The sequence below is a fragment of the Cervus canadensis genome, chromosome X, assembly GCF_019320065.1.
Source record: "Cervus canadensis isolate Bull #8, Minnesota chromosome X, ASM1932006v1, whole genome shotgun sequence".
In the NCBI taxonomy this organism is placed as follows: Eukaryota; Metazoa; Chordata; class Mammalia; order Artiodactyla; family Cervidae; genus Cervus; species Cervus canadensis.
In genome coordinates, this window is record NC_057419.1 from 110,239,595 (window position 1) to 110,252,411 (window position 12,817).

A 12,817-nucleotide genomic window follows, 5' to 3' on the forward strand; every position below is an offset into this window, starting at 1 on the left:
CCCTCATCCCAATAGGTCTGACTGATGTCTAGTCTCAGCCTCCCACCTGGCCTGTCCCTTTTCCACTGGGCTCCAGTTTTGACACACCATCCACACCGAGTACCTGCCAAGGGAATTGACCTCTTGCAGCATCTTCTCCACCCACCACACGATTGAAGTCATCGAATGATTGGTTGCTTTGAGTGACATTATCCCAAATTATTTCAGCTTCAGAAGAATTTTCATAGTTCATATTGGAAAAAATAGTCTCAGCACGGGTGAGCGTCTTAGAAGTATGTGAGACAGAGACTCGTCCACAGGGAAATGGCACTAGACAAATGGAGAAAAAAAATTAGTATTCTGGTATTTCTCATTGGCTAGTATTACAGAAGTCAGGAGTGAGGCCCATCCTTGTCATGTCTGAGAAGCAAGCCCATCGATATTTTTTAAAAAATCGAATCAATGAATATAGTCTCAAACTAAGAGGTTAATTGCATTATTTCCATGGGAAGTTTTCAAACGGCTTCATGAAAAGGACATTTGGCTCAGGAATCTGTCATTTTTATGGAAACAGAAGAGGTGTTCCCAAATCAAATTTCATAAGACTTTTATCTTCCCTGGTGGCTCAGATGGTAAAGTGTCTGCCTACAATGTGGGAGACCCGGGTTCAATCCCTGGGTCGGGAAGATCACCTGGAGAAGGAAATGGCAACCCACTCCAGTATTCTTGCCTGGAAAATCCCATGGATGGAGGAGCCTGGTAGGCTACAGTCCATGGGGTCACAAAGAATCAGACACAACTGAGCAACTTCACTTTCACTTATATGAAGTCCAATGACTTTCTGTGTCTTTACGAAAAAGTTGTATTTCCAGGTATGGAATGGAAGTCTGGGGATTGGTGCCATATAGCCTTGATTTTAGAATTAGGTAAATGGGATGTCTGCTCCTTATTGTTAACAGGATTTCACTTTTTCTTTTTTGAGGCCACACTGTGGGACTTTTGGGATTTTAGTTTCCTAACCAGGGATCAAACCCAGGCCGCTGGCAGTGAGAATGCAGAGTCCTGAGCACTGGACTGCCAGGGAATTTCCAGGACTTCTTTTGTAAACCAAAATGCCTTCAAGATTCCAAGGTGGAATTTAGGTATCCATTGGGGAGAGGTCATTGTGATTTAATTACCTGTCTGTTGAGTATTAACCAGATAAATTACTAATATGATTATAACCACCACATCTACCTGGGCACTGGCTACATTTTATCTTGGGTTGGTTTATTTCCTAAAGAAAAGAAATCATCTACTGATACACTGGGGACAAGCACAATGGAAATTTGTAGTCAAGCAAAGTCACCTCACATTTCATTTCTCACTTTCCTTCTATCCACATTCCTTATAACAGACATTTCTATAGCAACCAGCTGTGGCAAAGTATCATGAAGACAGCATGTGGTTGGGAAAACAGGAAATTAGTTCAAAATACTTATGTATAAATATAAATCATCAACATTGGCTCGAGAAAAGGGACCATTACTATTGAAAGTCAGAAAAGCTTATTTTAGGTTTGGCTTATTTATTCTGCTAAAACAGGCTATATTCAGAATAACACTTAATAGTTGGAGGTGGTTCTCCATTTTTTCTCTTTCTTATAACAGAAAAGGACTTATAACAGTTTAGCTACTATGCTGTCTACACTGGAAGTTAGGTTTTAAAGGTAAAAACAGATATGCACATACTTCTCCCTAGGTAGGCTAGTTTGAAGCTGTGTATGTCAAGAACCAGGTAGAAGGATGGGAGGCAGGCAGGTCCTCGAAGCATTAGACTCTTCATCTTAGTGCAATCTATATACTCTTGTCTTCTGGTTCTTTCTGTAATTTCCTCTGCCAGGTGCATTGCTAAGATAGGTATCGAACCCAGTTACAGAGGAATGGTGTGTGATTTATGTATCAATTTAATAAGCTATCAGGCTTTGGAAATGCAAAGAAATTATATCTAGTTTGCTTCAAAAATGTCCCATAATTGATCCTGTGGAGCCTACATTTAAAAGAAAATTTCAAGTTTCTGCTGCCTTCATTTCCAGAGAAGAGCAGTGTGAAAAGTGGAGATGCTGTCCACACACCAGTCAGCTGTCAATATGGTGGCATGGTTGACATAACTGGGAAACATTGCTTTGTCCACTGCTGTCTAGATTGACTGTGCTGATCAGCTTGACACAACTCAGAACAGATAGTTGTCTGAACTATTCTGATGCCAAGCGTGTAAACTCAGGCTGAGACCAAAGGATAGAAAATAACTTTCTCAGTGTAAACCAGCCACGCTTGGACAGATCATGCTTAAAATTCACCAGCCTTGTACTAGAAGCCTATCAGTCAACCACGTATATATCTTTTATTTTTTTATTACAGGATTACTACATTAATTTGGCTTCATGAATTATAAATATGCACACAGAAATCACACAAATCAATTGCTTCATGATATAAAGGTCAAAGGAGAAAATTGGGTACAGAAAAGAAGATGGAAGACAATTACAGAATTTCTATTCAAAATGATGGTGCAATTTGAAAAATTAATTTGCCCATGCTACTAGCCTTTTCTGTGATTTCAAAAGCAACTAAAAACAAGGAACGAAATTACGTAGGATGCTAAAAGTTCAAATATGCATTTGGAAAACATATCTGCTGAACCAGAAAAAAAAAAAACAACTTAGATTTTGACCTGCTGGTTCACAGGACTTTTGGTCTTCTGCAAGTCGGTATCCAGCAGTACAGGAACAAACCACCTTGTTATCTGTGTCCCTTTTACAAAACTGCTTGCATCTGCCATTCTTAATGCTGCATGTTGCATCTGAAAAAAAGCAAAATCCACAGCAATAACATCAAGTAACATACAATTCTAAAAAAGTACATGAAACCACTAACTCCGGTACAGGTCAAATATAAGCTGGGAACATTTGTGGAGAGAAGTTTGTGAGCCTTGAGCTAAGAGTAGGGGGGAGAAAAGATAAAATTCTTAGTATGGCATAAAAATGGTGGCAGCAATATATGTGATTTGGCATGAAACTGAAGGTGAAGATATGCTATTTTCACAAAATCATAGACTGCAGTGAAAAAAGCTGCTTATTAAAGTATAACAGATTCCAGAAAGTACCCAGAACTTTGGTATGAGTTTTCACAAGGTGACTTCACTTGTTTAAACAGTAAACAGATCAGTACAGAGGACCTTATCAACAGCCCAGAAGCTCTCCTAATTCCTCCTTCTGGTCACTACTTCCTCTTTCCCAAAGTTACCATTACCCTGACTTCTAACAAGGAATCAGTTTCACCTGTTCATGAACTTTATCTAAGGAGAAGCTCCCATTATGTACTCTTCTGTGTTTCTCAATTAACATTTTGCCTGTGAGCTTCATCCATGTTGTTTTGTATAGCCATAGTTCATCTACATGCTGTGTAATACATTCTATTGTATGAATATTACTACCTCTGTTCACCTATTACTGTGGATGAATATTTGAGTTGAGTTTCCAGTTTTTGGCTATTATGTTTAATGCTGTAATGAACATTCTTGTACATATCTTTTGGTAACATATGTGTGCATACTTACTGGATCTTTACTCATGAGTGCAATGATTGGACCATATGTTCAGGCTTAGTAGATATTGCCAAATAGTTTTCTAAGATAATTATACAAATTTAGATTCTCACCATCAGCATATGAGAGTTCTAGTTGCTGGATATATGCATTGTTGATACCTTCTCCCACTCTGTGACTTACCTTTTCACCCTAAACAGTATATTTTGCTAAATACAAGTGCCTACTGTTAATATAGGAGAAGGAAATGGCAACCCACTCCAGTATTCTTGCCTGGAGAATCCTGTGGACAGAGGAGCCTGGTAGGCCGCTGTCCATAGGGTCGCACAGAGTCGGACAGGACTGAAGTGACTTAGCATGCATGCATGCACTGTCAATATAATCCAGTTTTTCAAAGCAAACTTGAAACTGGCCCTGGTGGGTATGTATCAACACAGGAGAATGAAATAAGGTCCTTTAATGCCTAAATGCCAAAAACACTATGTGTTGACAATAATAAGCAGTCTAGGGCCCATATTTTCTTTATTCTCCTATACAATCTCCCTTATTCATATATCTTTCTTTGTCTCTTGTAATGCTTTTGGTCAGGATTCTATTTTATCTGATATTAAGATGGCTTTGCCAGTTTCTTTGTGTTAGCATTTACCTGGCAAATGTTTTTATATCCCTTTATTTTATCCTCCTGGTATAGTTTTATTTCAGGTATCTCTTTGATCAGGAGTATATAATTAGATTTTTAACTCCAGACTGAAAATTGTCATTAACTCCAATTCACATTAATTGTGATACCTGATATATTTGGCTTGTTCCTGTCATCTTATTCTGTATTTTCAAATTCCTGTGCTTTCCTTTTGTTTCTACGATGCCATCTCAATAACAGGAAGTAGCAGAGTTCAGGGCTTGCTAGCTGAGACCTCCTGAGTTAAGAGAAATAGGCTCTGCCCCTGGACCGATTTGTGTCTCTAGAGCAGCGCAGGAACACAGTGAATGGGAGGCACCTTCCCGTTACCTATAGGCTTAGCAGCAGTAGAGCTTTCAAGAGAAGTGCTCGTTTGTCAGTGCAGTTAGAATATGCGTGACTGTGTTAGCCACCTGTTGTGGGCCACCTTAGTCGCCCCCAGCCTCACCTGCATCTGTCCCAGCCCCGTTGATGATTAGCTCTGCATGGACTTCCCTTGGTTTCATCCAGGTGCCTCCTTGAATGGCTTGGCTCAGCTCTGTACTGTGGGCCTCTGGTCTCTTTGCTTGACGCTCCTGGGTTGATGCTGAGGCCCGGGATGCCACGTGGCTTCTCGGGGCCCCAGTGTGTACAACGTGGTGATGCCGGGGAGTTAATGCCACACAGGCTGAATTGTTGACCATCGAGAGATGTGTGCTGGTGGACAGATTGTTTTACCTCTTCTCCCCTCTGAGACTGACTCTCCTGAGGCCAGCTCATGTGGCTTCTTGGAAAACAGTCCCCAGAGATCAAGCATTCAGTTGCAGGTGAGAAGAGATGACTCCTACTCTTGGCTCTCCTTTCCTCACATCTCAGTCCCTCATCCCTTACTCTTTCCCCCCTAGAATTGTACACCTTAACACATAAGCTCATGTCACAGACTCTTTTTTTTTTTCCTTTAGATTTCAGGCTAACAGAATGACTGTATGGTCTGGGAGTATATTATGGATATGTGAGTGACAGATCTAAATTTTTGAATTCCATTTTACGTAGTTAGCATAGACTAGAGTAATGATTCTTACACTTTTCACTTTCATGCACTGGAGAAGGAAATGGCAACCCACTCCAGTATTCTTGCCTGGAGAATCCCAGGGATTGGAGCCTGGTGGGCTGCCATCTATGGGGTCGCACAGAGTCAGACATGACTGACATGACTTAACAGCAACAGAGTGATGATTAGTTCATGTTCCTTACTGATCTTCAGGAAACGAGGGAAGGCAAATCAACTGTTACCAGGTAGACAAAGGAACCAGCCTAAGCTTTACCCTTTGCTGCCAATAATCCACTCAGTGCAGGAACCAAAAAGATGGCGCTTGGTCCTTTTTATTTATTTATTTATTAAAGACCTTTCTCCTTACTAACGGTAATTACATCACTGGCTCTTCTCATGTTACTAGCAATCATTGTGTTGCTACAAAGCAATACTAGAGTGTGCAGCCAAATCAAATACCCCCTGTAGGGAATGTTCAGTCAATATGAGAATGTGCGGAGTTCACAGAGGTGGGTGGCAGGTGCTGACCAGTTTGGACCTGGCCAGGCACAACAGGAATGGGTAAAGTTGAGGTGCTTTGCCTGATTCTGCATCCTTGGCTAAGTAACTAGTCCGCTCCATCCTTTTCCCCATTTATCACTGCTCTTTGTGGTCCAGTATGTTGCTGCTGCTGTTGTCTTAGGGCTTGCTTTGTGCACACAATGGGAAATATTGCTGTCTGACCAGCAGTCTTTTGACCTCAAGTAAAGATCTTAAGAGTCTGGAGAGAAAATAACAGCACAAGGAGTTCCAGTGGAGAGGTCTGTAGTCCTGCACCTCGGGGACAGTCACTGTGGGACTCAGTCATCAGTTGTTTCTGGAGCACTTGGACATTAGGCCCGTGTTGGGTGTAGATTCTCCCTGGTCCTTTGGTTGGTTGGTTTAGTCGCTCAGTCGTGTCTGACTCTTGCGACCCCCAGGGACTGTAGCTTGCCAGGCTCCTCTGTCCATGGGATTCCCCAGGCAAGAATGCTGGAGTGGGTTGCCATTTCCTTCTCCAGGACATCTTCCCAACCCAGGGATTGAATCCAGGTCTCCTACATTGCAGGCAGATTCTTTACCATTTGAGCCACCAGGGAAGCCCCTAGAATATCTGTGGATGGACATCTCACAGTGTCTGTTCTTCTCCCACTATGTTAGCACAAACACCTCTAACTCCCCTCCTGCCTACTATAAAAGTTAGCGTGTTCTGCTTCATTTTACTCTGCCTTCATCTGCCCCAATATATTCACAGATGAGAGAACCAAAATTGGGATGAAAGATATTCTCTTTAACAAGTTTATCAACTAAACTCAAGGTATTTTCTTTTTTTTTTCTACTCCACAGAAATACACAGTATATTAGTAGTGTCTGTGATTTACCACAAAAAAAAAAAAAAGTGTTTCTGTGCTTGTTTTTCTTTCCATCTCTCTTACTGTGGGGAAATGCCTCTTGTACTCTTTAGAAGGGACAGGAATGGACAGGAAAAGGACTCAGATGGGATGTGTAGCTGGGGATACTCAGTGGTCTTTATTCCAGCCAAAGGGACACAGTAGCCAGTTAATTGTTCTAACTAGAAAGCATTCCCTGAATGTTTGCACCTCTCTTCCCTGGAGAGGAGCCTGATGAACAAGAGAAGAGGAAAAAGAACAAGGTCTTAACAATGGAAATCTCCTTCCCTTTCAGACACTGGGTGAGGCCAGGGACTTGGGCACAGATACTCCAAGAACTGTGCTTTTTTCCTAGTGGCTTTTGAGATCAGTCCTTAGTTCAGTTTGAAGCAACAGCTTAAATGGGAGTTTGTATATGCTTTTGCATTCCTCTAGTGTCAGAGGTAGAGTTTTTTGAGAGAATTCCCACTTTGTTTCTAAACTAAGCAAGCTGGGAGGATTTTTCTAAACCTTGATCAACTGGGCTCAAGACACCCTAGAAGCTAGGGTTGGTGGTGGCTGCAGTGTCTCCATGGAGCCGTGACCAAACCAAAATGTGGTGAACCTGGGGGGCCTGAAAAGGTGCCCATTGTAGACTTAGCACTTTTGCTGTATGGACCATAGCCTTATGCACACAGCAAAACCTATCATAGCAGTTTTGTGCTTTTATAACTACATTCCTCAGGGCTCTCTGCCTCTTTTAAAGTGTCTTTATATTTAAAGACATTTTGTTGTTCAGTCCCTAAGTCATGTCTGACTTTTTGCGACCTCATGGACAGCAGCATGCCAGGCTTCCCTGTCTTTCACTGTCTCCTGGAGTTTGCTCACATGTCCATCGAGTTGGTGATGCCATCCAACCATCTCATCCTCTGTCACCCCCTTTTCCTTCTGCCTTCAATCATTCCCAGCATCAGGGTCTTTTCCAATGAGTTGGCTCTTTGCATCAGGTGGTCAAAGTATTGGCGTTTCAACATCAGTCCTTCCAATGAATATTCAGGATTGATTTCCTTTAGGATTGACTGGTTTGATCTCCTTGCTGTCCAAGGAACTCTCAAGAATCTTCTCCAGCATCACAGTTTGAAAACATCAGTTCTTTGATGCTCAGCCTTCTTTATGGTCCAACTCACATTTAGGAGTATTTAACATTAAACACTATTTTCAGTTATACTTTGCTATGACATGCCCTTCATTCTTAATGGAGATCAATTGAGTCTTTCATTCCATCAGCTCTGATAATTATATTGTTTAAGGTGATAGTCAATCAGTTTCCATGAGTTTCCAAGCAGCAGGATCAGATTTATCTAGGTCCATCTGAACTTGAAGTTGTAACCTTTCAGATGCTAGTAGCACTTCGGAGATGTTGAACCGTTGAACATGCCTATAGGAAAGGAAACCCAGGCATCGGAGTGTCCCCACACTGTGAAGCCTGAGGGAGTGGGAGTCCAAGCTCAGGGTACCAGTTCACCCACCTGCATCTCCTTTTTTTCTTTCTTTTTAAATGTTTTTGTCCTGCTACCTTTTCTTTTCCCTGTCTTCTATTCCTTTTAATCTTTTGGATCTCAAAGGATGATCAATGGATTTCTCTTTAGCACTGAAAGGATTTCTGCACAGTATTAGAGACGACTTTCCCCTCCTCTGTAGGACAAGTGCAGCCGCTGCATTTCATTTTGTTTTCATGCCCTTTTCATCTGTGTCAGGTGGATTGCCATAACGCCTAAATAGAGTCCTGCTAATTTTCTACTCTTTGCCCTTTGTCATGTAGCCTGTGGTGTTGAATTCTTGCCCTAGGACTGCACCTCTATTCTTCTGGAGTTACAGAGTAGAAAGAGAATCTGTCATTAACACTGTATGCTTTTCACAATCACAGTACCAGTAATCTTGCATCCAGAGGTAATAAACAAATAGGTAAAGGACTTTGGGTTTTACTGTTCCAACTGCCAAAATCTCAGAAAAAAAGAAGCCTAGGCTATGCAAAGAAAAGATACACAATGACCCTAGATTTTCTGTGTAACTCCAGTTTATCGATTTAGTCAAATTCAGAAATGAATTCTGAATTTTGTCAACAAATTTCACATGTGAAGTGGTTCATATGGGTGGAGAAGAACCTATTATAAGGTTCTTATAATAGGCCTTCCCTACCCCAATTCTATACTTAGTTGACTTCCACTTCTTTGTTGATATTTTAGTCATGAGTTCAAACAGTTTTATGGGTCAGTTTTCTTTGCGTTTTGTGGATAGCAGTTAGAAGCATGGGTTTTGGTCAGATAAATTGGAATTCAGGTCCTGGCTGAACCATTTACTGCTTCTGTGATTTTGAAATGTTTGAGCTGCACTTTCCTCATCTGTGTAGAATGGGGAGAATAATGGTTGTATTGAGGATGAATAAGATAGTAGAACACCATTACCAGTTCTGTGCATGCATGCGTGCTAGGTCACTTCAGTTGTGTCCAACTTTTTGTGACCCTACAGACTGTGGCCCACCAGGCTCCTCTGCTCATGGGATTCTCCAGGCAAGAATACTGGAGTGGATTGCCATTTCCTTCTCCAGGGGATCTTCCCAACCACAGGACTAAATCTGGGTTTCTTACATCTCCTACATTGGCAGGCATGTTGTTTACCAGTAGTGCCACCTGGGAACCTACCACTTCCTACTAGTTACCAGATACTACTGTTGCTCTTCATATGGTTTCTTGAACTCATCCTGGAAACTATGACCACAGATAAAATGAATTGATCATCTTTACAAGCTTTAAAAGTATGTTTTATACAATGGAATATTATTCAACCTTCAAAAATAAGGAAATTCTGTCATATGCAACAAAGTGGATGAGCCTGGAAGACATTATGGTAGATGAAACAAGGCAGTCACAGAAGGACAAATACCACATGATTCCACTTATATGATGTGTCTAAAAATAGTCCAACACATAGAAGCAGAGAATACAATGGTGTTTGCCAGGAGCTGGAGGGAGGAGCAAGTGAGGAGTTGCTGTTCTCCCGGTTTCAGTTATGCAAGAGGAATACAGTCTAGACATCTGCTATACAAAGTTAGCAATACGGTATCATATACTTCAAAATTTGTTGAGTGTAGATCTCATGTAAAGGGTTCTTTACCATAATTTAAGAGAAAATTATGGTACATACATATTGCATTTTCCAGTTGCATCTGGTTTCAAAGGGAAATTTGGAAACACCAGTAATCCAAAGATAGTTACTTACCTAATTCACAGTTCTTTCCTTCATATCCAGCTTGACACCAACATTCATAGGAATTAATGTCATCCTTGCACATGCCGCCATTTAAACATGGATTGGACTCACACTGATCTCCATCTTCGAGGTAGATTAAGAAGATGAATTAACAGATGCGTTGGTTAGAATGCCCAGTCCTTCCTGCACAGACTCGTGGAGAGGGGAGCCTAATTTTAGGGTCAGAGCAGGACTTCTGACCTGGAGATCAGCTGCTTATGGGATGCTTCTGTTTTCCTAAGTTTCTAAAAATTCTAATAAAGGTTTTTAGGCTAACATTGTTCTAGGAAATGGCCCTAAGGAAGGCATGTGGATTGTTTATGCAACTGAAGGGAGGAAGATGAGGGAGAAGAAAGTCTGAGTGTAGAGATGTACTCAGCAGAAGGTGAGAGGAATTTTCAGTCCTTCCTTATAGAATGATGATGGAGTTAATTCTAAATCGAACCACGTTGCTTCAGCAATCATCTATGTGTCGTACTCGGCTTGCTCTGTTGCATGTCTTGTAGAGCAAACTGAGCTAGGTAACAGCAACTCCACTCAGGGAACTGGCAGCCTTGGCATGGCACACATACATCTACTTCCTCGTCTCATCATTTCACTGTTAAGTAGCCAGTTATGGTTCCAAATAGCCCAAAAGATGCTCGACTCCTGAAGGATATTCTACTGTCTATGATTAGGTCCCGAATGGTTTGGTAAAGAGACAAACAGCTTTCAATACAAAGAATTAAAGAAGAAAAGCTTCTGAAAATGTGCTATGTTTTTATATAGATTGGCTATGTTTCCTTCCTATCTTTCCTGAAGTTTCTACATTCACAGCATTCTGGAGAGCCTTTGAAGACACTGGTCATCAGAAAACAGGAGCAAGGAATAGGTAAGAGGGGAAGGGTCAGAATGAGAAGGCAACCCTTCAGCCAGATTTCTCAGAGCTCTGCCTCAACTCATAACTCTAAGGCAGCTTCAGGAGAAAGGGGTGAAGAGAACCAGGAGGGAGGCTGATGCGTCCTCTGAGCAGAGGAAGAGCCCTGAAGAAAGCCAGGAGCAAGATCAGCAAGGCTTGATGTGTGAGTAACAAAAGAGTAAGCGGTAAAGATGACACAAAAATAAAGCAGTGAGTGAACAAGGGCAATTCAAGAGGGATTTCTGACGGTCAGTCGTATTTTAGAGCCAAGATTCCTGACTGGAGCCCTGCCTGCTGGAGGACAGCAGTAGTGTGTCAATCTTGCTCGCTGTCAGGAGTGTGTATCCAGGTTCCACTGGCTGAGGGCTAATAACCCTCTCTCAGGAAGAGTCCCTCCCTGGAAAATCTGCTTGTTGTAAAAATTAGACCTTGTCCCCTCTGCCCCTTGATCCAATGTGCTTTTGCACAGATACTTCAATTTGTCCCAATTCTGTGAAAACAAAATACGTTATCTCTGGTTTATTATTATTGATGTTCAGGACTGGTCTAAAAAAACAAGCCACATTTGCACTTTATATTGCAGATGAACAGAGCTGAATTATTTAGGATGTTTCACTGAAAAGCTCTGGGCTTGCAGCCAGCTACACAGCAACTCATTTGCTGAGACATATCTTTAAAATGAGTGTCATTTTATCCTGCATTTAGTCCTCCTTTGGGTGCTTGTCTGTGTATACTTTGGGCTGAGGCATAGCCACAGACAATAGGGGTCAAAGACAGCAAGGGAGAAGACCTTGCCAAGTGAGAGCTTCCTGTTTAAGGCTACTCAGTGGTGGTTTAATGAATAACCATGTTGAGATCTGAAGGCCGGGAGGGGTCATAGAGAAAGCGGGGGTTGGGCAGTGGAGAATTTGGCTGCTCTTCTGGGCTCCACGACTCCCCAGCTGCGTGACCTTTGGCAAGTCGTTTAACCTCCCTAAACCTCAGTTTCTTCTGTAAAATGAAGTTCATAATGCTTTGCTCACAGGGATGGTGTGAGGATTAAAAGTGACAGCTGGTCTGTAAACTGTAAAGTGCTGGGCAGATGCTGGTTAATGTGGTTGGGCAGTTTTTCTTCTTCAGCCAAATTCTTCCCATGGTGAAATAATGGCAGAGGGTAGGGCAGGAATGAGGGGCCTGTGTCCCCGTTGTGTGAGAAGGCCCACACAGGGGAAACAGCAGAGGCTATTTGGGGTGCTTGGGAAGCTCAACTCCAAAGTGAAAAGAAGCATGGAATTGGGTTTTCTTTTTCTTTCTTCTTGTTTTTGTCTTGTTTTTAGTAGACAAAGCAGTATTGACAGTGTAAAAAATTAATAAGCAGAAACCTCAGTTAAATAGAATTGAGAGACCAGAAGGGACAGCGCTCATGCCCAATGATAGCAGAGCCCAACAGGAAGAAGACAGACTCCACCTCTTTCTTGGCAAGGAGTCAGCCAATGACAAGCCAGGGACTCTTTGTTTACTGTACCAGGTCGCACTAGTGGCAAAGAACCTGCTTGCCATTGCAGGACATGCGGGAGACGTGGGTTCAATCCCTGGGTCAGGAAGATCCTCTGGAGGAGGGCATGGCAACCCACCCCAGTATTCTTGCCTGAAGAATCCCACGGACAGAGGTGCCTGCAGGCTACAGTCCATGGAGTCGCAAAGAGTAGGACACGACTAAAGTGACTTAATATGCACGCCCTCCCCACTTCCTTTTCCCCTCTTCAAAAGAGTTCTCTGCCCTCTGTCCTGCAGGAACTTGCACATGGCTCCCAGTGGTTGAAGACCCTGAATTAGGATTCTCTGCTGATCCTGAATAAACCCATCTTTGCTGTAGTCTTTTTCTTTCAGGTCAACAGCAAAATCATGCCCTTGATGTTTTCCAGGTTTCTTTTTTTTTTTATTATTATTATTTTTTTTTCCAGTGGGTT

General features: G+C 42.1%; 1 protein-coding gene across 1 annotated transcript in view; it reads right to left on the reverse strand.

Moving 5' to 3' along the window:
- Nucleotides 1-12,817, reverse strand: part of F9 (coagulation factor IX) — a 32,522-nt gene that overhangs the window by 11,131 nt on the left and 8,574 nt on the right. Inside the window, exons 4-6 of the mRNA XM_043459992.1 lie at nt 9,941-10,054; nt 2,692-2,820; nt 104-309 (exon numbers count right to left, since the gene is read on the reverse strand). Of these exons, the coding sequence (XP_043315927.1) occupies nt 104-309; nt 2,692-2,820; nt 9,941-10,054 (449 nt within the window). The remainder of the gene's footprint in view (nt 1-103; nt 310-2,691; nt 2,821-9,940; nt 10,055-12,817) is intronic.